The 23,745-nt window shown below is 33.5% G+C and overlaps 1 protein-coding gene across 7 annotated transcripts in view; it reads left to right on the forward strand.

Moving 5' to 3' along the window:
• Positions 1 to 23,745, forward strand: part of ANKS1B (ankyrin repeat and sterile alpha motif domain containing 1B) — an 831,972-nt gene that overhangs the window by 110,799 nt on the left and 697,428 nt on the right. For 6 of the 7 annotated variants that reach the window (XM_006914572.2, XM_025048663.1, XM_025048664.1 and 3 more), the window contains exons 4-8: positions 183 to 479; positions 1,754 to 1,829; positions 3,456 to 3,557; positions 6,657 to 6,773; positions 7,755 to 7,921. The exons of the other annotated variant lie outside the window; for it this stretch is intronic. In XM_006914572.2, the coding sequence (XP_006914634.1) occupies positions 183 to 479; positions 1,754 to 1,829; positions 3,456 to 3,557; positions 6,657 to 6,773; positions 7,755 to 7,921 (759 nt within the window). The remainder of the gene's footprint in view (positions 1 to 182; positions 480 to 1,753; positions 1,830 to 3,455; positions 3,558 to 6,656; positions 6,774 to 7,754; positions 7,922 to 23,745) is intronic. 7 annotated transcript variants of the gene reach the window in all.

Consider the following 23,745-nt stretch of genomic DNA (forward strand, 5'->3'; position numbering starts at 1 on the left):
ATATTTTTGATGTAATAGATAATACATACTTTTATCGCAGTAAAATTTATTAGGCATACTTATCAAAATAGGTAAACCTTAAACATATTTTCAAAGCATCTCAGGTTTTAAATTATTGTGTTGAAATTTTGATGACTAACCGAATTTCTGAAAACGTGCATTTTCTACGTTTGTCTTAACAGAACAATGAAAATGAAACTGCCCTGCACTGTGCAGCTCAGTATGGACACTCAGAAGTAGTGGCTGTTCTCCTAGAAGAGCTCACTGATCCTACCATCAGAAACAGCAAGCTAGAGACACCTTTGGACCTGGCGGCCCTCTACGGAAGGCTCAGAGTGGTCAAAATGATCATCAGTGCACACCCGAACCTAATGAGCTGCAACACGCGAAAGCACACACCACTACACCTTGCCGCTCGCAACGGTCACAAGGCCGTTGTTCAGGTGCTGCTGGAAGCAGGCATGGATGTGAGCTGTCAAGTGAGTCTTCTTCAGCGACACTTTAAAAGCGACGTTGCTCTTGCTTTGCTTTGAGATGCACGTTAAAAGTTATGTGTAGAAATCATATAATGAATTGACATTTTTTAATTAGTCAAACTGTTCACGGGTATTTTTGTAATGACAAAACTCAAGACACTTTTGGGAAATATGAAGAGATATAAGGCATAATCTCTAAACTTCATTCTAATTTGAGGGCTATACACATGAAAACTTATTACAAGATGGCATTTGTTTGTGATGTCATTAGTAATTCTTTCCTTTCTCCCCGTATCTAGCACACAGCCTGACATACAGTAAGAATCCAGTCAAAGTTGAATGGATGAATTAGTGAATGGATGAAACAAAATTCACTTGAATATTTTGAGTATGTACTTTGTGTTTAATATGTTGACACATTTAGAATTGAATTCTCACAACTGTCCTGTGGGATTGAGAGCTATTAAGTTCCAGTTAAGAGATGAGGAGTCAGATTTAAAAATTTAAGAAACTTGACACAGGACACACAGCTGATAAACTGAGAATGTGAATTTAGACTTGCTGATAAAAGTCCAGGCCTTGTTCCATAATAATATGCTGAGTGTGCATGACTGATGAAGGAAAGCTCTTATGCCTACGAGCAATCAGAAAAAATTGGAGAGGTGTGATTTGAGTTGAGCTTTAAAGAATGGATAACATTTAGGTCGATTTTTTTTCTCCGGAAGGAAAGGATAATCTGCATTTTTTAACTGTCTCATGTTAGCCACAACTTTTAAAAAACCATTTTCTCCTTTTGTGAATGTTTTCTGGCTCCCAAGTCAGTGGCAGCATTCTCACCTTCCAGAGACCTTTTTGGTTCCTGTCAGGTTGTGACCTTCTCCCTGTGTATTAGTAAGCTATTGCCGCATAACAAATGATCCCAAAACTTAATGTTTTATCACAATAACTGTTTTATTTAGCTCATAATTTGGGGGTTGGCGATTTAGTCTGAGCTTAGCTGGGTAGTTCTCTCTTGGCTGGGTTCTCCCGTGTATCTGGGGGCAATTGCATAAGTCAGGTAAGTGACTCTGCATCAGGAATTGGCTGGATGTTGCCTGGAATAATGGGTGAGACTGGAATGTCTTCTTTATTCGACACTACCTTTCTCTCAAGGAGTGCTGAGATTTCAGAGAATATGTATGGATACATAAAATGACAGAATTTTTAAACCTGTAAGCATTCCTAATGCAACTGTGCTTCTTTTTCTTTCTCTCTCTGTCTTTTTTTTTTTTTTCCAGACAGAAAAGGGGAGTGCACTGCATGAAGCAGCTTTGTTTGGAAAGGTGGATGTTGTCAGAGTTCTGTTAGAAACAGGTAACTATCATGATTCCCCATGGAGCTTACTTGGCCAAATACTATTTCCATTTCAGGAGTAAAGGGAAATGACACAGTTTTTTACATAACCACCATTCTTATCTTCACTCCAAATTGCAGACATTTATTCATGTCAGGTAGAATCAAGCCTCGGTGTTTAGATACAATTGAATAAATGTTTACCTTCTTTCATTCAATGGATTTTTTAGTAAAAAGCTCTTGGAAATTACAATACATTTTATACATTTAAATCACATTAAAATGTACTAGAGAAACTTTCAAAAGGAAAAGGAAATCTCTGGCTTCTACGTGAGGGAGGAACTGATCTCTGTGATGTTATGACAATTGCTTTGTTTATTAAAGAACATAATATTTCCTTAGGTTTTTATGTTGTGAACTATGATAAACAGAAATTAGAGTTCCCTGTTCTTAAGGCAAATTCTCCTTTTAGTTACTTCATCAACTGAATAGCTATTGTTTGTAAGCTGCGGTGATTTAAAGGGAACCTTTTAGAAGGAATGCTTTGAAGGAGCAACAAAGTAGGCTTATTTGTTTTCATATGAATATTCTGATTGAAATGAAATAAAATTGAAACTGAGATCAGACTATTTTTTAGAATCAAAAGGCATGGGTACAAATTCATACTTGGAAACTATTGATGTGAGTCTTTTGTGTTATGGACTATATACAATGTATTTATTTTCTGCCTCTGTAAAAATATAAAATGTAAAACATTGGCAGACTACTGCATTTTGATTATATTTATTCAAGAATAAAATTTTGTATATATTTAACTTTGACATGGAACACAGTGATATAATAAATGTTTTGAGGCAGTCAATTAAATATGTGCTAATCACACATTCCTACACAAATAAAAAACAATAAAAATAATACATAATCTTATTATGACGAACTAATATTTGAGGCCTAATTGTGAAAACTGGCTTTGTTTGTGGTTAGATGTTTGGAAAGTTTATAAACTTTTTTGGAGTGGTGAAAACTATTTGCTGCATGACAATAAGTTCGTTAATACAATATATATTTTCGGAATTAAAATAATTCTGAAGGCGTTTCAGTTACATACTTCAAGAAATTTGCTCACCACATAGATGATGAGTGTTGCTGACACTGAATATAATCTTGCATAAAAAAGTATGAAATATTTGACTTTGTATTTGAACAATAGTTCAAAACCATGCTCCTTCAACTTTTGTGAATATACAAGTATTTTAAGACTTCTTATATTACTCATATGATACATTATTATCATTTAAAAATATTTTTATGGTATTATACAGAATATATAAATCACCTGACCATTATACTTTAGGAATTCACACTCTAAATCAATAATATTTTTCAGCCTGATAGCGTACCATTTAGATTACAACCTAAGATAGCTATATTCCTAAAAAGCAACCTTAGTGATTGTGTCAGTTCCTTAAGAGCTAATTCATTGCTTAGAATGTTCTAATCTTTGCTAGCAGTAGACCCCCATCTTTTGTCTTACTAAAATCTGTGGTATGTGTGTATGTAGCTTAATTCACCTTCAGTGCTTGGTCTGTATACGTTTGAATAGTGTAGGAGCTATATATTAACAGTATATAGCCCTTTTTCTTTCAGGAATTGATGCCAACATAAAGGATAGCTTAGGCAGAACTGTCTTAGACATTCTGAAAGAACATCCATCTCAGAAATCTCTCCAGATTGCAACACTCTTACAAGGTAAACAATATTGAATGATGGATGAGTTTGCTTTAAAGTTAAAATTAAAGGAAGACTGTCCTAGTTTTCTCTTGGGTTTTGAGTTAATGTTTACTTTTGAATGACCTTATGTTTTACATTTTTTGGTGGACTTTTAAACTAAATAATAATACTTTAAATGTTTTATTTATGTTTTTCAGCTACTCAATATTTTAAGAAAAGCTAAAGCATTTTTTCACTTACTTGATATTAAAAAAGTCTTTTTTAAATCTGTGTAGTAATATGTAATTATTAACTTGAAGGTAAGAAGGCTATAAAGTGATGACGATTAAGTATTGTCTCACATATAAATACTGCTTTCAGAGTTTTCAGGGATTTTCTTTAGTTTTGTCTGATTTCTATAACTCTATGACGTAGGTAAGTACAGATACCGTTATTTTTCTTTTTGCACACGAGGGAAACTGAAACGACAACAAAATTGTAATTATCTGAAAGAATACAGATTATTTCCTCCCTAATCCTTTGTTTTTGATAAAGGTCATTTCAGTACCTTTGTAGTCAGTTGCAGTCAGTAGGTCTACTGAAAGTTCGACAGCCATCTAGTTACTACTTTTGCATTTGCAGGATTACATCCCTGTTTGATCTAAAACTTTTATGAAGGATTTAGATTCAAATGCTTTCCTTCTGCTTAGTGATGAGGGCTGGCATGTAGCATGTTTCCTTAAAAACCTCGATGTTCATTCTTTCCTTTCCAGTTAGCTTCTACACTATTTAGCGTGATTATTCCCTATAATCATTACAGATTAGCTACCTGCAAGTGTAGCAAGTGAGGAGGGAGGCAGGATGGGTTTCATTGGATATCAGTTGGGAAGCTGAAGGACAGCTCTGTCCTGCTGAGAGATAAGTGGATTAAAACTGTGGGCCGGAGATATGTACATATAGGAGTCAACAAGGCCAAAGAGGGCTGTAAAAAATAGATGCGCTACAGAAGGTTATTATGCTTTCTTCTTTCTGTATTTTCAAAACCCCTCAGGGAAGTTCAGGTCCCTCCAATTTTCTTTTCAATAAAGAAGTTAATTCCAAGTCAAGTGCATATAGAGACAAATCAGAGGAGAACATAATAGAGAAGAACATAAGAGTGGCTCTTCATATTCATTCAACTTAAAACTAACTTGAATGAGAGCTAAAAAGTAAATGCAGTACACATTTTTATGTTTGTCCCCTCTAGGCACTTTGTATTTCATATTGGATTTTTGCCTCTGATTGAACTTACAAAAAAAACAAAAAACAAACAAACAAACAAAACCTGAGGCTTGTGCATGTCTTCTGGGAGAAGCAAAATAAATGTCATCCACTAAAAAGGGGACATGACATAATTACCGACATTTTTTTGTAAGGTACTGCATTAGTTCAACTTAGATAAAAATGTGATTATAGAGGAGTAACTATCTATGTTCTTTCAAATGATAAAGATTCGTTAGGTATGCCAATTTGTGATAAGGTATGGGACATCTTTGAATTTTTGAAGTTATTGGCAAGTTTTAGAATGTGAATACGTTATCTGTATTCTTTACATTCCTGGATTTCAAGACACTTGCACATGTTAAATCATATGAAAAGGTTTATTATTGCAAGCAAGTTGATTTATAGTAGGCAAAATTACTATTTGTGTCCTGGAGGAGGAATTCAGTTTACATAATTACTTTGTAAGTCAAAACTTTTAAGGAGAGAAGCCCATAGGTTACTTTCTTTTTGGAGTACAATCTGCCTATAGCAGAATTGCCCTTATGTAGAAACTATTTGAATGGTATGAGGACACAAGTTGGTGTCATGAGGGCCCAAACTTTCTTAACTGGGTCTTAAGAAAAAGGCTCCATCTGAATAAAGAAGTGCAAGTAAAATATCCCTATGTGGAGGGACATGTTGTTATAACCCATTAGATGGAGACTGTATACTAGCCACCATGAGCTGAAGGCTTTTGGTAGATGCATATATGTTTTGTTTAGATCAATATTTTTGGCCTACACTATGTTTGCATAAAAAAATTGAATTAGCTTTCAACATTTAAAAATCTAGAATTTCATTAATACTCCAGAGTTTTGATTTCTCAAAAAATGCAGGCTTTCGTTTTACTTCATTGCCTAACTTTAGATGGGGCACGTGCTTTCTGGTTACTCATGGTCCACATGCTTTCTGTTCTTTCTGTAACTCTGAGGCTGAATATTAACTGACATTTTCCCCTGCATTCAGGTGCTGTTTTCCTTATGCTAAAAAGTGAGATTTTTTTTCGTCACATGTCTATCTGGCTCTGACACTTATTAGCTGTATGAATATGGCCAAGTTAAAATCTTTCTTCTTTAGTTGTCATCTCTAAAACTGAGACAGTAATAGTATATTGCCTGTGTCATAGTTTAGTGAGGATTGAGTGAGTTAATTTATATTAAATACTTAGAACACTGCTGGGTACATAGTAAGCAATATTTAAGTTTTAGCTGCTATTACTATTATTATATCTTCATCAAAGTTGCAAAAATGAGAAATAGACTGAGTGTGGGACATTGTTTCAGGAATAATGGGAAAGAACATTATTTTTTTGTGGAAATAAAGTTTAATATGCACTTATGTTTATCTTACAAGATTATGGTACCATTATAACATAAACTTATTCCACTTCATTTATTTATATTACCCAACTGTTTGTTTTATGCATCTGAATCTGACATTTTTGTTTTGGCATCAAGTCTACTTAAAGCATCTTTCAGAGTTTAAATCTTCAGGTAGAATATATTTAAGGAAACCAAGGATGTTGCTGTATCTTCAACAGGCGAATTTATTTTTAAAGAAGAAATGTGACAAGTTTAGTTTTCAGGAAAAGGGTTCATGAGTTTCTTCCAAAATACCTTTTTTATTTTAATTCAAACCTTTAAATTAATAGCTCATCATGAAGTTCTTTGTTTTTGTTTTTGTTTTTTTTTAATTTCTTTGAAAATTTTAAGATATATTTAGAATATGAGGAAATAAGTGAAAAACTGATCACTGGAAGTAAAACATAAAGTTTACTTAAAAAATTTCAAATAAATTAATTCAAATATGTAATTCTAAAAACTTATATATACACAGAATATTTAGAAGGCTTGGGAAGACCAACAGTCCTTGAAGAACATGTACAAGAAGATACAGCACAAGAAACACACATTTTATCTCCTGCTGAGTCTCCTTCTTCCCAAAAGACCAAAAGTGAGTAGCTAATTATAAAGCCCGTGAAATGATACTAGACTCTTATGTACAAATTCATCCTACATATTCAAAATTGCTAAGACTTGTGAAATTTCAAGTCTAGTAAGTTATGTTATATTCTACATTTGATCCACTTATTAAACCAACATTTGTTGAGCTCCTGCTTTTTGTCAGGCACTACTCTTGACCCTGAAATACAGTGGTGAGCAAAGTTGATAGAAATCCCTGTTATCATGAAGTTTTCATAGAATGAATATTTTAGAGGAGATTTTTTTTTCCTAAAATGCATTTTTAATGCAGAATAAAAATATTGATATCTGGAATGTAACTGCTGGAATTTTTTTCAGAATAAATTATAGCTATGAAGTACCTTTATTAAAATGATTAGAAAAATGAATGTTTGTGTGTAACCGACAAAATATTTATGTTTTGACATATGATGCATATAATTTGTGTTTTTGCTTTATATCACATACCATAATTCTAATTTATCAATTACTTATATAATTATTTGTTTAAATACATTCTACTATTTCTTTTTATTGAAGCTAGGAAGTAGGATCCCAGCACCATTTTAAATTTGCTAATGAATTATTGAATGAATTCTCTCAGTGAAGTATAATGCTAATAAAAGATTATGGAAGATTAAATGCTATAATAAATGAAACTTTGGGAATTGTAATTCCAGATGCTTTTATGTACTATGTCTATGTAAACCTTCAATACTTATTTCCATTTTGAAAAAAAATAATAATAGGCAAAATTGGAATTTCTTTCTTTTCTTTTCTTTCTTTTTTTTTTTTTTAGTATTATACTAATTATAGTTTACTACTTTGTTTTCAGGAGAATATTTTCTGACTACTTAATCTTGTTTGCCACATTTTGAGTTTTATTACCATACTGGTCACATTTTTATTATTCAACATTAAATTTTATCAGTGGCCTTTCTTGAAATTTTGAAAAATTACTGTTTTCTTACAGGTGAAACCGTGACTGGAGAATTATCGAAACTCTTGGATGAAATAAAACTCTGTCAAGAAAAGGATTATTCTTTTGAAGATTTGTGCCACACAATATCAGACCACTACTTAGATAATTTGAGCAAGATTTCAGAGGAAGAACTTGGGAAAAATGGAAGCCAGAGTGTAGTAAGTAAGGGGGGAAAGAAGACAATACGTCTGTCTTTGCCAGTTCAGTGTGTACCTAAGAGGCATGGGATTTGTGCATTATCCTATCTTCAGATTCTGCCAGTGTGAAATGTCAAGCTCCCTATTGCTCCTTCCCTGATGTTCACTGGTATTTTATTCTCACTGCATGTGTAGGGGAAGGGATGCTTTGATAAATCACTTATAGTTTCTGATGGTCCTGTCACTGTTAGACTCTCGTAACACACAAATTCATAGTTTCTTTAATTACTATTTTTCATTTTATTTTATTTTTTAGTTTCACTGGGTATAATGATATTGATTTACAAAGAAAGTAGAAAATCTTCCTTTTGTCTTTTCCGCCATTTTGTCTGTGACCTGAGTCTAACCCAATCTTGAAAAAGAAAGAGCTGAGCCATGTGTGTATGTATAGTTGCTCTGTATGTTGTAGCAGGAGAAAGATGTTATGGAAAGTTTGACCTCCATATTTTTATAATCTTATGCAAATCCCAGGGGATTTCCATGCAACCTACAAGCTCAGATTCTAAATCATGAGTAAGAGATTCTTGCTCATTTGGATTTTTAAGCGAGCACAATAGCAAGAAAAACTGTAGAGAATCGATCCGTTTAAAATTAAAATTTGTATATCTATTTTGTGTCCTATAAAGGAAGGATTTATAGGATGCACTGGTATTAAAGGAAATACATTATTATGATACTTTTAGAACTTAATTTGTTTTAGAAACATGTTTTCTTCAAAAGTCGATAGAAGAGTGAATTGTGTTAAGTACGTCATGTTACTTTATGAAAACTAAAAAAAGAATAGTTGAGTATAGTGACTGTTATACTTTTACTTCACTTAGTTACTTAATGTGAGTTGTGACACCACTTCCCAGGGTAGTAATTGCTGGTCTAGTTCCATGGCTAGTCCTATCACATAGGCCTGTTTTTGTTTTTGTGTGTTTGCTGTGCTGCCTTTTGTAAAACATCACATAATTGGCTCCAATAAAAGGTCTTTATGAATAATTATGATTAAAGATATATCCTGAAGTAAATATTTGTTGGTTTTACCAAATGAAATTTTTATATTAATGAAATATTTATCGTAGTTAACTTTAATGTCAGGGAAAATATTTCCTATTTAAAAATCTAAAACAGATATACGCTGTCTCCAAATTATAAACCAGTTACATTTTAACATTTCCTTGAAAGTTGGTTAGAAATTAGAACATATTTATACAATGTAAATAATACATGGTGTTTAGGTTTTTAGGTCTGTCCCTAAAGATTTCTCTAAACTGGCTGTATCTGGCCTTCTACTTCTAAATCCACAGATTTTCTTAAAGCCCCAATTTTTTACATCAGAAGTTTCTAAACTCTTCTCGTATTTATCATAGTAAACAAGTTTTGAGCAAACATCCCAAATGCATTTATTTATAAATTATATATATCTACCAGTTTTCTAAGAATATATGATGTAAATTATGAAGCATATACTGCAAAAGAAATTAAGGTGTGTAGGATAAAGAATAAGAGTAAATAGAAGGTCTAATTTTTTCTTTCACTGAGTATACCATGGGGTTTGTTCACTTATTAATAACACCATGCTTATTCAAATTTATAGCTTTCAGATAGTGATGGCAGGGACAGGCTTATAGCAGGGGTGATGTAATTTGGGAAATGATGACCAAATTTTTTTTTTTTTTGATAAGTCAAAGGCTGTATTGTCATAGTAGCAAGAGAGAAATTAATACTCATAAATTGAACTTAAGTTCTTAAAATTCAAGTTCACACTTTTACACAATTACTCTTTGTTCCTGTGACAAATCTTTATACTTTGCTCTTTGAAAATATTGTCATATTAAATATTAAAGGTTATATGAAGCAGAAAAGCAGAGGGTACATGTGAGTAAGAGCAAGTAGTTCTATTTATCTCGAATAACAGAGTTTATAAATGGGGAAAATGGGAGATAAGATTAGAAGGATAGGTTGAGGTCACACCATGGATGATTTTGAATGTCAGGCTAGGAATTTGGGTGTTTATTTTTTAGAAAATGAGAAAAATCAAAAGGATTTTGGGCAGATAAAAGACATCCTTAGAAGTGGCCTTTCAGAAGATTAATCTGATAGAAACTTGTTATTGAATGTTTAAAAAGTAATCAAATTATTTTGACCGTTCTCTACAACCTGTGTTTCATTTGGGTTCATTCCATTTTGTTGGATATTTGTTTCCATTCATCAAAAATGTTTTTTTCAGAGTTCTGTTATGAATTATACTCTCAAACTATGCAAAAAATTAATCAAGTACTTAATATAGATGATCTTTATCATGTTGTGAGCTATAGGATTTATAATAGTAGCAATAATGAGAGACAGTTCCTGGCTTCAAGGAGTTCAGAATTCCTATTCCCAGGAGTCCTTAGTTGCAGTGTATAGACAAGGCTAACATATAAAACAACAAAGATATAAGACCTATATTTATTATGTGCTTGCTACTGGCCATTCTAATGCCTTATATGATTTAAGCCACTTAATCTTTATAGTAATCCTAACAAAGGAATTATAAACTTGGGAAATGACTCAGCTGGCAAGTGGCAGGTCTAGGATTCAATCTCAGAGCCAATGTCTTTAATTCCTACTTACATTTTTCATAATGAACTATTTTGCGTCCAGAGAAGTTTTTTTGAAAAGGGAGAGATTACTATAGATTTATTGGTATTCATTGAAAACTTCATGGAGGTAGGAAGAGACTAAACTGGGCACTGGAGGAAGAGGAGATGTGCCTAGTACTTGTGTTGGAATACATGAATTAGCAAATGAATGAGCGAATGAATGGGAAAGGATTCCAGCCTGCAGAGACAGTATTTGCAAAGCACAGAGGTGAAGCATAGCATCTAATTTGAGCAGAATAGTCCCATGAGTTGATCTGGGAATATTGTGGGAAACAAATTTGGGTAAGGAATGATAATACCTAACACTTAGGGAGCACCTTATTTATATTAACTGTATAATAACCCTATGAGATAGGTAGTATTGTTCCTCCCATTTTACAGATGAGAAAGCAGAGGAATAGAGAACTTTTATGATTTTCCTAAATTTACACAGTAAGTACCAGAGCAATGGATCTGCACAGAGGCAGTCTGGGGCCAGAGCTGTACCCCTTACCTCTCAATTTTTTTGCTAAGTCAGGTAATTAAATTTGGGAAATTAGTCAGAAGTTTAATATTGATGCCAAGGAGAATAAACCATTGAGTAGGAGAGAGTTGTATTGTTTTGGGAAGGTGACATTTTGGGAAGGTGAAAGTGGTAACTGAATGTCAGATGTTGTGGGCAGAGATTCTCAGCAATAGTTATACATTAGACATATCTGCAGAGGCTTCAAAAAATACTGAGACTTTCACGTACCATTTCAGACCAACTAAATCAGAATTGTTTTCGGTGGCTCTGAACACTGTTCTTTTAAAAAACTTATTTCTAACATGCACACAGTTAGTCTAGAAAACCAAAAGCCTGCCAGGACCTACTGAGATAATTCAGGCCTGAGATGCAGAGTCTGAATTGAGGTCTTGATAACACCACAAAAGTAGAGAATTTCAGAGCTAGACTAAATCTCAAAGATCTTTTAGTATCCAGCCTAATTCTTCTCCTCCTCAGTGTAAAAGCTTCTAAAAATCTCTTGAATTAGGGAAGATTTTAGTTTCCCATCAAGCAAAATTCCAACTGTAGTCCAGCCATAGTCCTAGATTAAAATCATTTCTATTATGTTGGAATGTTAAATGTGGACAGATGTTTTTGGTTATTATTCACCTTACTGAATGAAGGATGAGCATTTAGTTTCAGTTAAAATTTAATTTTAGATGATATGAAACTTCTAACTTGTTCATCATAATATGACAAATAAATCTAAAAGCAATTTAGAAAAATTTAAAATGTAGAGAAAATATATTGTGTAGTATTTGTACCTATTAATTAATGATATGGCTTAAATTTTGGGGGCATTTTAACTATTCTTAGTTCATTTTAGCTTTTATTGCCTTTTTTCCTTCCAATAGAGGGCACTCTAATTCAGTAATTTAAAATACAAAATCAGCCAGCCATCTTATGTAAGAACTTTTATTTTTGAATCAGAGGTTTTGGTTTCATTGAAATATAATATTAGCCTTAAGGTGGTACTTCGAACAATTTTGCTAATATAAGTGAATTAAAAAATTAAATTTTTATTATGATTGAATGTATTCAATTAAAAGTTTTGCATTTAATGAGAAAGCCAGCTCCAGTTAAAAATACATTTTCTCTTGCATAAATTTTAATTCAAAAGTTAGTCTGTTTTAAATACTTTTATATATGCATTTGGAGCCATTTTCTAAGTCAAATTAGGATATTATATAATCTAGAATGTAAATTTTGAAGAAATATAAATATCTTCACAGTTTTTCAACCCGTGAAATTTAGGTTTTTGAAAGAATATAAAATAATCTGAAAAAGAATCTATATTCTTTTCACTTGTTTTCTCAAATCATATATTCAGTTTTTTTCTTCATGTGTATAAAGAATGTATACAACTTTTAAATGTGAACACACCATGCCATATAGAAATTTGAGCAGATTTTAGAATCTAGGTTTCAGGAAAGCATATTTTTAAGATTTAAAATGGGAAAAGCATTATTGTCTCATCAGCCTATGTCTCTAAGAAATAAATAGGAAGCCCCAGGGATGAAATGCATTAAGTATATTTTCTCCTGAGGGAAAACCTAGACACAAGCAGCATCTAGACTTATTGTTTGAAAGTGTTTTGTATAATCGTAGATTTTGTGTAGTTTATTCAGCCAGTAGATCTCTTTTCTGTTACTTCACTTTCTTTTCTAATGCAAAATTCTAAACTACATGTAACCCTTCTGAAGAGTGAGATATTTTACTTTAGTCTTTCAAGGTTTCAAGATTCAACTTCTCAGTTTTTATACCAAGCTTCTAAAAATGCTTCTGAGAGTTGGAAAGGGCCAGTCTCTATAAGAATTTATTTTGGTGCCAGAATTCATCAAGTCTTAAAGGTCAATAGACTCAAATTAGGTTGCCTATAATCCAATTGATGTTTTTGAAACAAAGTTTACTTTCAAACACACATTTAAAACAATATCTAGAGCTTAAAATAAAATAATACTCCAGTTTGAGAATTGTGAGAGACTTTAGTGGCTATCTCATCCAATTCTCCATCTGATTCAGAACACTTTAGGAAGTGAATTTCCTGAAATATAAATAGAGGGATCTTCTTGAAGGATTATAACTGATTCTTTAGCATATATAAGCTACTTTATAGTGGAGCTAAATCTTAAGCAGTGGTAACTACTGTCTTATTGGGAATATAGTGTTCAGGGACTATTTCTAACTTCAGTGATTCATGTCTTATACAGTTAGACAAATTTTTTGGAAGAGGTGACTTAAGGCTGCTGTGGACTAAGCCCACCCATTTAGATTGTTCTAACGGATGTTCCAAGATTTAGGGAATGTGTAGATTCTATTGACCTATGTTAACATTTTGAAACTAATACCTTTAACCATGTATGTGTACTAGATGTACACGGAAGGAAAAATCCAGAATCAGAATGGTAAAATTCTTGTTTCTTCTCTCACCCGATGAAGACTTTTATACCTATATTGAATCTAGGAGGATCCTTGAGATAAATAGGTACTAGGCTAAAAGAGTCGTTCTTCTGAACTTTCAACACAATTGCTTTTACCTTTCATGACACATCTCTTTGTTCTGCTTTGTCATGTAGACTCCTTGATGATAGAATCTATATTTGATTGATCTCTGTAATCACATCCTGCCTAGCACAGTACTTGAATGTAGTGGTCTCTCATGAAAGTTCACAGAATGAATAAATGCATAAAAAGTCAAACACTGCATGTAAGAGTTCATGTAAACCATTGTTGTAAATAAACCATTTCACTGAAGCACATATTCAGTTATTTGAGGATGAATTACAGAGTCCAAGGACAGGTTTTTCCCATCAAGCATGGAGTCTCAATCATTCTTCTTAGGGAAGCAACTGTGTCTGTCAGCTAAGAGCATGAGATTGGGAATTAGTTACAAGGCTTGGGTTTGCATCCCTTTCTGCTGCCACATAATAGCAGAGAGACCTTTGGAAGTTGCTTGATCTTTCCAAGCCTTAGTTTCCTAATCAGTACAAAAAAAAAAAAGAAAAGAAAAGAAGAGAAAAAAAAAACAAAAGAAAGAAAAAAAGTTTAATATAGCTTTCTGTCAGTCACAGGAGAGCTGTTTTCTTTCCTGCTGCTGATTGACTTCTACGTTTTATAGACTTTGTCCAACTTTGTTTAGACTTTTGAATAATCACTCAATGTTTACATGGAAAGGAATTCTCTAATGAAATGCTAAATATTCTGTTCTTGGGTTGATCTAAGTCAATATTTTACTTTGTAAAAGACAATCATCTATCACAATAAGGTTTGCAGATGTTAGGGAGGAATAGCAAACATGGCAAGTAATTGAACTTATATGAAAAATTATCTCAATAAATTAAGATTCTTGGCTCAAAGTAAAACCACAGAATTCAGTGGAAGATATAATAAAATATTATATTTAGATTTCTAAAAGTTTAATGGTATAAATATGAGATGGGAGAGATTTAATTGGGGGAGTAGTTCATACAGAAAGTTGTGAGGTCTTTAAACAACCACAATTACCATATGAACCAACAGTAAGATGTGACTGCTAAAAATTAATAAATACTTGCTAAGCTATGATCTCTGAAAATAATTATAATACTGGAAGCTAGACTTATATTGTACTAAGTTTTAACTATGTGCTAGACATCGTGTAAATAAGCATTTTAAAATCATTATCTCCTTTTTTCTCACAATGATGCCGTGAGATAGCTTTTATTACCCTCAATGTGGAAATCAAGAGTAAAAAAAATTACTTGCCCAGGGTTATAGAGACACCAAAAAGTAAAGCTGAGATCTGAACTTAGGTCCGATGTCTTACAAAGTCATGATCCTAACCATTTGTGGTCATTCTGTCTGTCATTAATATCGTCCAGAATGACCCCTTCACCTTTCCATTATTTCTGTCATTTTGCAGGTTCAGATTCTCATTACTTCTTACTTGAATTATCAAAAGAGCCTCTTACAGTGTCCACTGGCTTCTGGTTTCTCCTCTTCATCTGCTCCAGTTTATTCTTGACACTGCTGCCAAATCATAATGCCTTAAGTGCAGTTCTGATCATGTCACTCACTCTCTTTCTCAAAACTAGATTTGGTCCTCACTATAAAAATTCAATATAGACTTTTAACTCTGGTGTTCAAAGCCCTCTATGTTCTAGTTTCACCATATATTTTCAACTTTTTCCCATTAATGTCTCAGATGAACATAATGTTAAGATGGATTACTCGCAGGCATGTCTGTCTTTCCTTATGTCAACCCACATTCACAAAATTAGTGGACATTTGGTTCTATCCAAAACATCCATAGAGACATTTGGTTCAGGCCAAAAGGTCCTTGAAATTTGGACCTGTCCGAAGCATCCGTGGAGACCTTTAGTCCACAGTTAATACAAATCCAGCTCTTCTGCAAGATTCAAACCCCAACCAACTACCTGACACCATGTGTCATTACCAGCTAGGCCACCAAGAGAAGAAGGGTTATTATTGATAATGCAGCCACAGCACAATTATTGGACCAATAAAATATGGTAGTGTTTTTTATATATTAATTCTGTAAACCAAAAATAGAAATAAACATTATGAGCTATTTGAACCCAGCTACATCTTCTAAGCATGGATGTTTTATACAGGACCAAATACCAAGGACCTTCTGGTAAGGAACAAATGTCTTCGTGGACATTTTGGACAGGACCAAATGTCCTACAGTGGTTCACACTGTTTCATCCATATATAATTAATTATTTTCCCTATTGTCACCACTTATTGAAAGTGGTCTTTCACAAAACTTTTTTTGATCCTTCTATTTAGAACCAATTACTTGGATTGAATATCATTACTTTTAATTTATAAGTCTGTGATGTAAATGTCATAATCTACTGTGTATTATTTATGAACAAATCTTTTTTGGTAAGCCCCTTAATGACAGGGGATATGTTAATCTCTCTCTGGGTGTATCTTTAGCACCGTTTTTCACTTACACACTTAATAAGCATTTGTTGAGTTGATATGATAGGCCATGGACATCAAAAAGTCTGTCCGATAACTGAATTTAGGTGCAGACCTATAGGAAGAACTCTAAAGGGGAGTCATTCTAGTCCCAGAAGAACTTCTGTTGGTTGTCATTTCAAATAGTGCACGCCTCACCATTTGTTTTAAAGATGAAATGACATGCCTGGTTAAACTATATTATAAACATCCTCACAACATAAAAATATCAACATCAACATTAGGTCAAGTTATATCTTTCTTGTGTAGTAATATATTTCTGTCACTGATAAAAAGGTAAGCTTACATTGCAAATTATGTTTGATTCCTGGCAACTGATATAATGGAAATCTTTTGTAAGGATATAGGAGCATATGTCGCTAATTTTTAAGTTCTTCAATATTTTGTGCTAAACATTTTTGAATTTGTCCCTGTTATTCTTTCTGTATAAGTTGAGATGGGCTATTTTTGAAGCAGTTTATTCCAGTCAGTCATAAAGACAGTAAGCTTAAGCCAACTGTCTTTGTTTTTCCCTCTTGATTATTAATGATTCTTGCTGCTGCTGTTGTCCAACTGATGCACAGTATTACTGTGTGCCCGTTCTTAAAATGTTTGACACCAAAATATCTCTCAATACTATGAGCATTGTGTTAAGGTATCCAAAGGCAGTAAACTCTCTAAAAATTTTTAAATATTTGAATTTTACAAAGTTTGTGAAGTTATTGTTTTATCAGCTCCGCAAATATAACAGCAGCCAGTTCTTGTTCTGATACTTTCCTTCTGATCTTTCTATAACCTCTGACTTGAATTTAATCTTCCTAACAGAACTCGGCTGTTATGATTTTCCCTGAGAATCTCCACTTTACACTCTGGAGCTAATTTTAAAGCTTTTTTTTTTTTTTTGAAAGTTTAATAATAATTAAACTTTCTTCTAATCTCACCTTCCAGATAATGAGGAAGTTAATTTTTGACAACTCTCAGCTGCATGTCACATTTCTGTGTTCATTTACCACAATGCACCTGATTTGTAATTCTATTTCGAGGTACACGCCTGAGAATTCTTGGTTCTCCTTTGGAGTAAAGGCCTTGGACAGCTTGCCAGTGTAAAAGAATCCCATTTTGCTTCCTGGTGCCAAAGGAAATCAGTCCAGAGCCTGAGCTCACAGGAGCACATAGTGGCAACAATCGCTTATCTCTGTGTTCAGGGAAATGTATTTCACTTTGAAGAGCAAATTAATTCTAATGAAATAGTGGACTAGTAACCCAGAAAAAATTACTGAAATCAATCATGCTTTTAACATATTTTATCATGAGACCATTTGGGATGTGACTACTGAATATTGGAATTCCTTTAGCCTCCAACAGCTGAAGAATTAGGGTTCTCTATGATACAATCAAAATCGGTAACAGTAATAGAAAAGATGTGGCCTGCTTTAACCTGAAGCTTAGATTTTTTTAATTGTCTGGTTTTATTTTCATTTTCTTTTGCCAGAATGTTTCTTTCAATGATCTATGCTTTTTAAAACTCAAATGTTTTGGCTTCTTACAGTTTCACAACCATCCCATGTGGTTGATAGCTACCAGTCTATGCTATCAAAAAATTAATAATGAGAAACAAAATCTTAATTTGGAGAAAGAGTGAGGTATTAAGAAGATGAATTTGATGTGAAATGAAAAGCTCAACAATGGATAAAGCTAATGAACCAGTGAGAAGTATATATTGGTAAAGTGGAAATAGCTTGCCCTCAAAATAAATGAGACAAATAGTGACATGTTATATTTTTGTTTCCTGTAATCATCCATTCTATGTTGCTGAAATAAATCAGTTCTATCCTTGGAGAAGATTTTCTTTCAGCCCTACAATCCTACTTTTACAAAGGCTGCCACTTTTTTATACATTTAAAGTACTTTATTGTCATAGTTATTATCATCACCAAATTACTGAGCCCCTGCATTAAAGAATTATACAAAAAAATAAAAAATAATAAAATAACGAATTATGCTAATTTCATCAATAACATATTTGTAACTTGAGGTGGCATTACAGTGTAAAGAATAGGAGTTTTGAAGTCAAACAGACTTGTATTTGGATTTCAGTTCTGCTCCTTAGATAAATACTACCCTGATCTTTATATTTCTCATCTGAAGGATAGTGTTTCTAAAAACTCTCACCTCAGCCTACTGAACAAGAATGTCTGGAGGATGATTATTTTTAATAAACTCCCTAGGTAATCCTTATGCTCAATAGTTTGTGTGCTTTGCACTAGAACATTTTTTAAATTGCTGATTTCTTAGATAGTCAACTACTGAGACCCAATTTCTTCTTATTCACACAGAACTGTGAATCTCAGATTCCAGTGATCTGACCCTAATTTGCCTTTGCCTTTCTTTTCTGCTCTTATGGATGCAAATTTGGTCATTAAGGCAAAATAACTTATCTTTTAAGGATTCTATTTTTTTTCTATTTCTGTGAAAAATGCCCTTAGATTTTGCTAGGAAATGCACTGAATCTATAGATGTCTTTGGATAGTATGGAACTTTTAATAATAATTCTTACAATCCATGAACACAGAATATCATTCCATATATTTGTGTTTTCAGTTTCTTTCATCAAAGTCTTGTAGTTTTCACTGTACAGATATTTCATCTCCTTGGTTAAAATTCTTTCTAAGGATATTATTGATTTTGATGCTATCATGAATAAGATTAATTTTTTTCTAGATGTTTCATTGTTAATTTATAGACACACAACTGATTTATGTACGTTGATTTTGTATACCACAACTTTACTGAATTTATTGATTAGTTCTCACAGTATTTTTGATGGAGTTTTTAGTATTTTCTATATATGAGATAATATCAAAGGCAAAAAAGACAAACTTACTTCTCCCTTTCTGATTTGGAGGCCATTGATTTCTTTCTCTTGCCTAATTGCTCAGGCTAGGACTGTTGAATAACATTGGTGAGGGTGGGCATCCTTGTCTCATTCCTGATCTTAGAGGAAAAGCTTTCAGCCTTTCACTGTTGAGTATGATGTCAGCTGTGGTTTTGTTTATGGCCTCTATGATGTTGAAGTATGTTCCTTCAATACCCAAGTTGTTGAGTGTTTTTATCATGAGGGTATATTGCATTTTGTTAAATGCTTTTTCTGCATCTATTAAGATGATCATATGATTTTTATTTTACATTGTATATAATTTACTTTTTAGTAATTTTTATACTTGAAATTACATGACAATGGTGTTAAAGTACTAAATAAAGTATAAAGTGGTATTCAAAAGAATATCCATCCCTATCATACTTTCATTTTCAATTCTTCAAACTCATAGACTATATTCATTACTGTTTACTTGTTCCTTGAAGTTCTGTCTTCTTCCTCACAACCTACCCTGCCCCCCCACCCCGCCTGCTTCTCCTTGCCCTCCTCTCTATTTAAATAAAATTCTATAAGCATGAAATTGTGAACTCAGGGACAATGTTTTATTTTTTATTGTCTATCTGAAGTACCTGTTATTCCTAACATACAGTAAGTGTTCAATAAATGTTTTGTGGTCATCCAACTATCTTTTTATTAATTTTTATTTTTCAATTAGAGTTGGCATTCAATATTATTTTGTATTAGTTTCAGGTGTACAGCATTTATATAATTGCAGTGGTTAGACATTTATATAATTTACGAAGTGATCCCCTGATTAGTCTAGTATCCACCTGGCACTATGTATAGTTATTACCATATTATTGACTAGCTTCCCTATGCTGTACTTCACATCCCCATGAATATTTTGTAACTGCCGATTTGTACTTCTTAATCTCTTCACCTTTTTCACCTAGCTCGCCAACCACGCTTCCATCTGGCAATCACCAGTTTGTTCTTGGTATCACTGAGTCTGTTTTGTTTGTTTGTTTGTTGTTTTGTTCTTTAGATTCCACATATAAGTGAAATCATATGGTAGTTGTCTTTCTCTGTCTGACTTATTTCACTTACCATAATACCCTCTAGGTCTATCCATGTCATTGCATATGGTAAGATTTTATTTTTTTATGACTGAATAATATTCCATTGTGTATATCTTCTTTATACAATTGTCTATTGATGGGCACTTAGGTTGCTTACATATCTTGGCTATTGTAATTAGCGCTGCAGTGAACATAGGGGTACATATAGCTTTTATTCTGATAGGTGTGAAGTAATAACTCATTGTGGTTCCAATTTGCATTTCTCTGATGATTAGTGACCTTGAGCATCTTTTCATATGTCTATTGGCCATCAGTATGTCCTCTTCAGAGAAATGTCTATAAAGGTCCTCTGCTCATTTATTATTCTGATTAATTGTTTCTTTTTTGGCGTTGAGTTGTATGAGTTCTTTATAAACTTTGGATATTAACCCCTTATTGGATGTATCCTTGGTGAATATCTTATCCCAGTTAGTAGGTTGTCTTTTCATTTTGTCAGTGGTTTCCTTTGCTATGCAAAACCTTTTTAGTTTGATGTACTCTCATTTGTTTATTTTTTCTTTTGTTTCTCTTGCCCAAGGAGATATACCAGAAAAAATATTACTAAGAGCAATATCAGAGAGTTTACTGCCTGTATTTTCTTCTAAGAGTTCTATGGTTTCAGGTCTTACATTGAAGTCTTTAATCCATCTTGAGTTTATTTAATAGACTGTCTTTACTCCATTGTATATTCTTGCCTCCTTTATCATAGACTAAAGGACTGTATAGACATGGGTTTATTTCTAGGGTCTCTATTCTGTTCCGTTGATCAATGTGCCTGTTTTTATGCCAGTAACATGTTGTTTTAATTGCTGAACTACTCTTTTAAAATTTGATATTACCAATATCTTTCTTCTAGTTAATTCTTTTATATCTAATCAGAACTCATCCCCTCATAACTATGACCCCCTAGGTTCTTGGCAAAATAAAATTTTACCAGGATAATATTAAAAGATTGTATTGGCTCAGTAGCATTCTTCATGAAAGGTAAGCAAAGTTCCAAATAAGGCCTCAGGAAGAGAGATATTCAGAGAGATTATGTTTCATGTTCACAATAACTTATTAATTGTCTTTCTACTGGTGTCATTCCCCCTCAAATAGAATACATAACCAACACATCACACATGACAAAAGTGTGTGTGTGTGTGTGTGTGTGTGAGAAGAAGGGGAGGGAGAGGAAGGAAGAGTGGAATAGAAGAGAGAGATCATAATATTAGTAGGGACTTAATCTTTGCCTTTTGATTTACAAGTTCTACAATTTTATCTTACCCTTTGGAACAAGTGGCATTTTATGGTTGAGAATCCAATCATAAACACCAAAGAATGTGATGTTTTCTAGACATAATAATGTCACAGTCCAAAGCACAAAAATTCTATATTCATAAATAAGGTATAAGAAGGCATACTTCAAAATTTTTTTTCTAACCTATAACCTGATTTTAAGAGTTGCTTTGATTGTTCCTGAGCCTGAAAACATATTTAATTAACCAAAATATTCTAATTTACACATAATAATGAGATAGAGTAAGTGGGAGCGGAGTGTGGCTGTTTATGTACAGTAGCTAGAGGCAGCCTCTCCGGGGAGTGATGCACTGTATACACTGTAACCTGAAGGAGGAGAAGGATCCAGATAGAAAGTACCAAGGAAAGAAAGTTTGGGATAAAAGGAAGCACTCTTTCTTGAGGTGGGAAAGAGCTTCGTATATTGAAGTACAGAAAGGAGGCCTGTCGGGTAGGCTGGAGTATAGCGAACTAGGTAGAGAATAGAATAGAATGAAATTGGAAGCCCTGATTACAAAGGGCCTTGAAGCTCATGGAAAGTGTTTGTTGTTGTTTGTTGTTGTTGTTGTTGTTAAAAGTTTTAAAGCAAGAAAGTGAAATGATCTGATTTATGGAAGCAAAATTGGAAAGTTTCTGCCTCCTCTAAATTCACTGCTAATTTTATTTTAGTATCAGATGTCTATTTATAGCATAATACCTTTAATAATATGTGAAGCAATTACTTATTACATATCTACTATGTGTCAGGTTCTGTGCTAGGCCTTGAGGTAGATACAAAAGTCAAGATTGATAGGGCCTCTGCTATCACTGAACTTATAGTTTAGCAGTAAATACAAACATGGACATAAGTAATTATGAAATGGTATAATAAGTATTATAATAGGAGAAATACCAGGTAGTATTAACTATATGGGGAAGATACTGAACTCAGATATGGATGATTAGGGGTGACTTTCCAAATTTACTTTTATTTCTTCCTTGATTCTTTTTGTATCAACCAGGCAAGCACTGACCTTGTTTGTGTTTTCCTTAGCTGGCTCCTTTTCTTTTCACAGTCCTTGGCTTTCTGTCCTTTCATAGACGGAACTGCTTTTTGAGTTCAGGTAGCAACTCAATGTTATTTATTTCCAAATCTACAGTTTTATCTTCAACTTCTCACTTCTCTCCAGCCAGCAAGACTCCTTTCCTCAAATATCCCACTGTAGTTTCAAACCCAACCTATCAAAATGTAAATTGATCACCTTCCTACCCAAATCTATATTTATATCCATTTTCCACCTTTCTTTCAGTAATAGAACAGTTTTTTTCAGTCTATAAGATAAAAGCTTTGGGATTATGTTTGATTCTTTCCCATTTCTCTCATTCTGCTCATCTATTAGAGAATTCCCCTTTGTTTATTCTTACCATCCCCACTTGACCCCACTTCACCTTCCAGGAACTGCTTCATTTCTTCATTCATTTTTACAATTAAACTCTAGAAGAATTGTCTCTTTTTGATGTTTCTAATGTTTTTCCACCATTTTCTCTTAAAACCAGCCCAGACAGGCTTTTTCCTTCACTAGGTCCTGGAACTACCCTGTCGAGGTCTCCAGTGACTTCCATATTGCTAATACCGCTAGACATTTCTTACTTGATCTTCAAGGAGCATTTGACAGAGCTGATTATGTTTTCCTCCTTCACATGCACACTTTCTGCACTTGGTTTCTTAGACACTACACTCCCCTGGTTTTCTTTCTCCTTTACTGGACACTCCTTTCCAGTCTTCTTTGCTGGTTCTTCCCCTATCCCTGACCGCTTAACTCTACAGTGCCTTAGGGCTCAGTCTGTGGACTTCACTTCCTTGTCTGTACCAACTCTCTTGGCCAAACGTGCAAGAGTCTGACAGCTTTAAACACCTACTACGGACCAGACTATCCCAAGTTTATAGCTACAACTTGAATGCTCTTCTGAACTCCAAACTCTTGTACTTAATTGTATATCTGACTTTTCCACTCGTGTCTAATATCCTTTTCAATCTTAACATGAATAAAACTGAACTTCGATATTTCCCCCTCAAACCTGCTGGACCCTTACTTTTTCCATTTCAGTAAATAGCAATTCTATCCATCCAACCTCTGACCTCCAAAATCTTTGGAGAGCTTCTTTACTCCTCTCTTTTCTCATGTCCCACAGATGGTCTTCAAATCTATCAGCTCTTTCTTCAAAATTTGTCCAGGATCCAACCACATCTAACCAGCTTCACTACCTCCACTCTGGTTTAAGCCTCTGTCATCTTTTGTCTGGATTATTTGAGGAGCCTCCAAACTGGTGTTTCTGTTACCATCATCGTCCCCCCACCCCCATACAGCATATTCTTAAAAGAGTTGCCAAAGAGATCCTTTTAAAAT

This window comes from Pteropus alecto, unplaced genomic scaffold, assembly GCF_000325575.1.
Source record: "Pteropus alecto unplaced genomic scaffold, ASM32557v1 scaffold94, whole genome shotgun sequence".
NCBI lineage: Eukaryota > Metazoa > Chordata > Mammalia > Chiroptera > Pteropodidae > Pteropus > Pteropus alecto.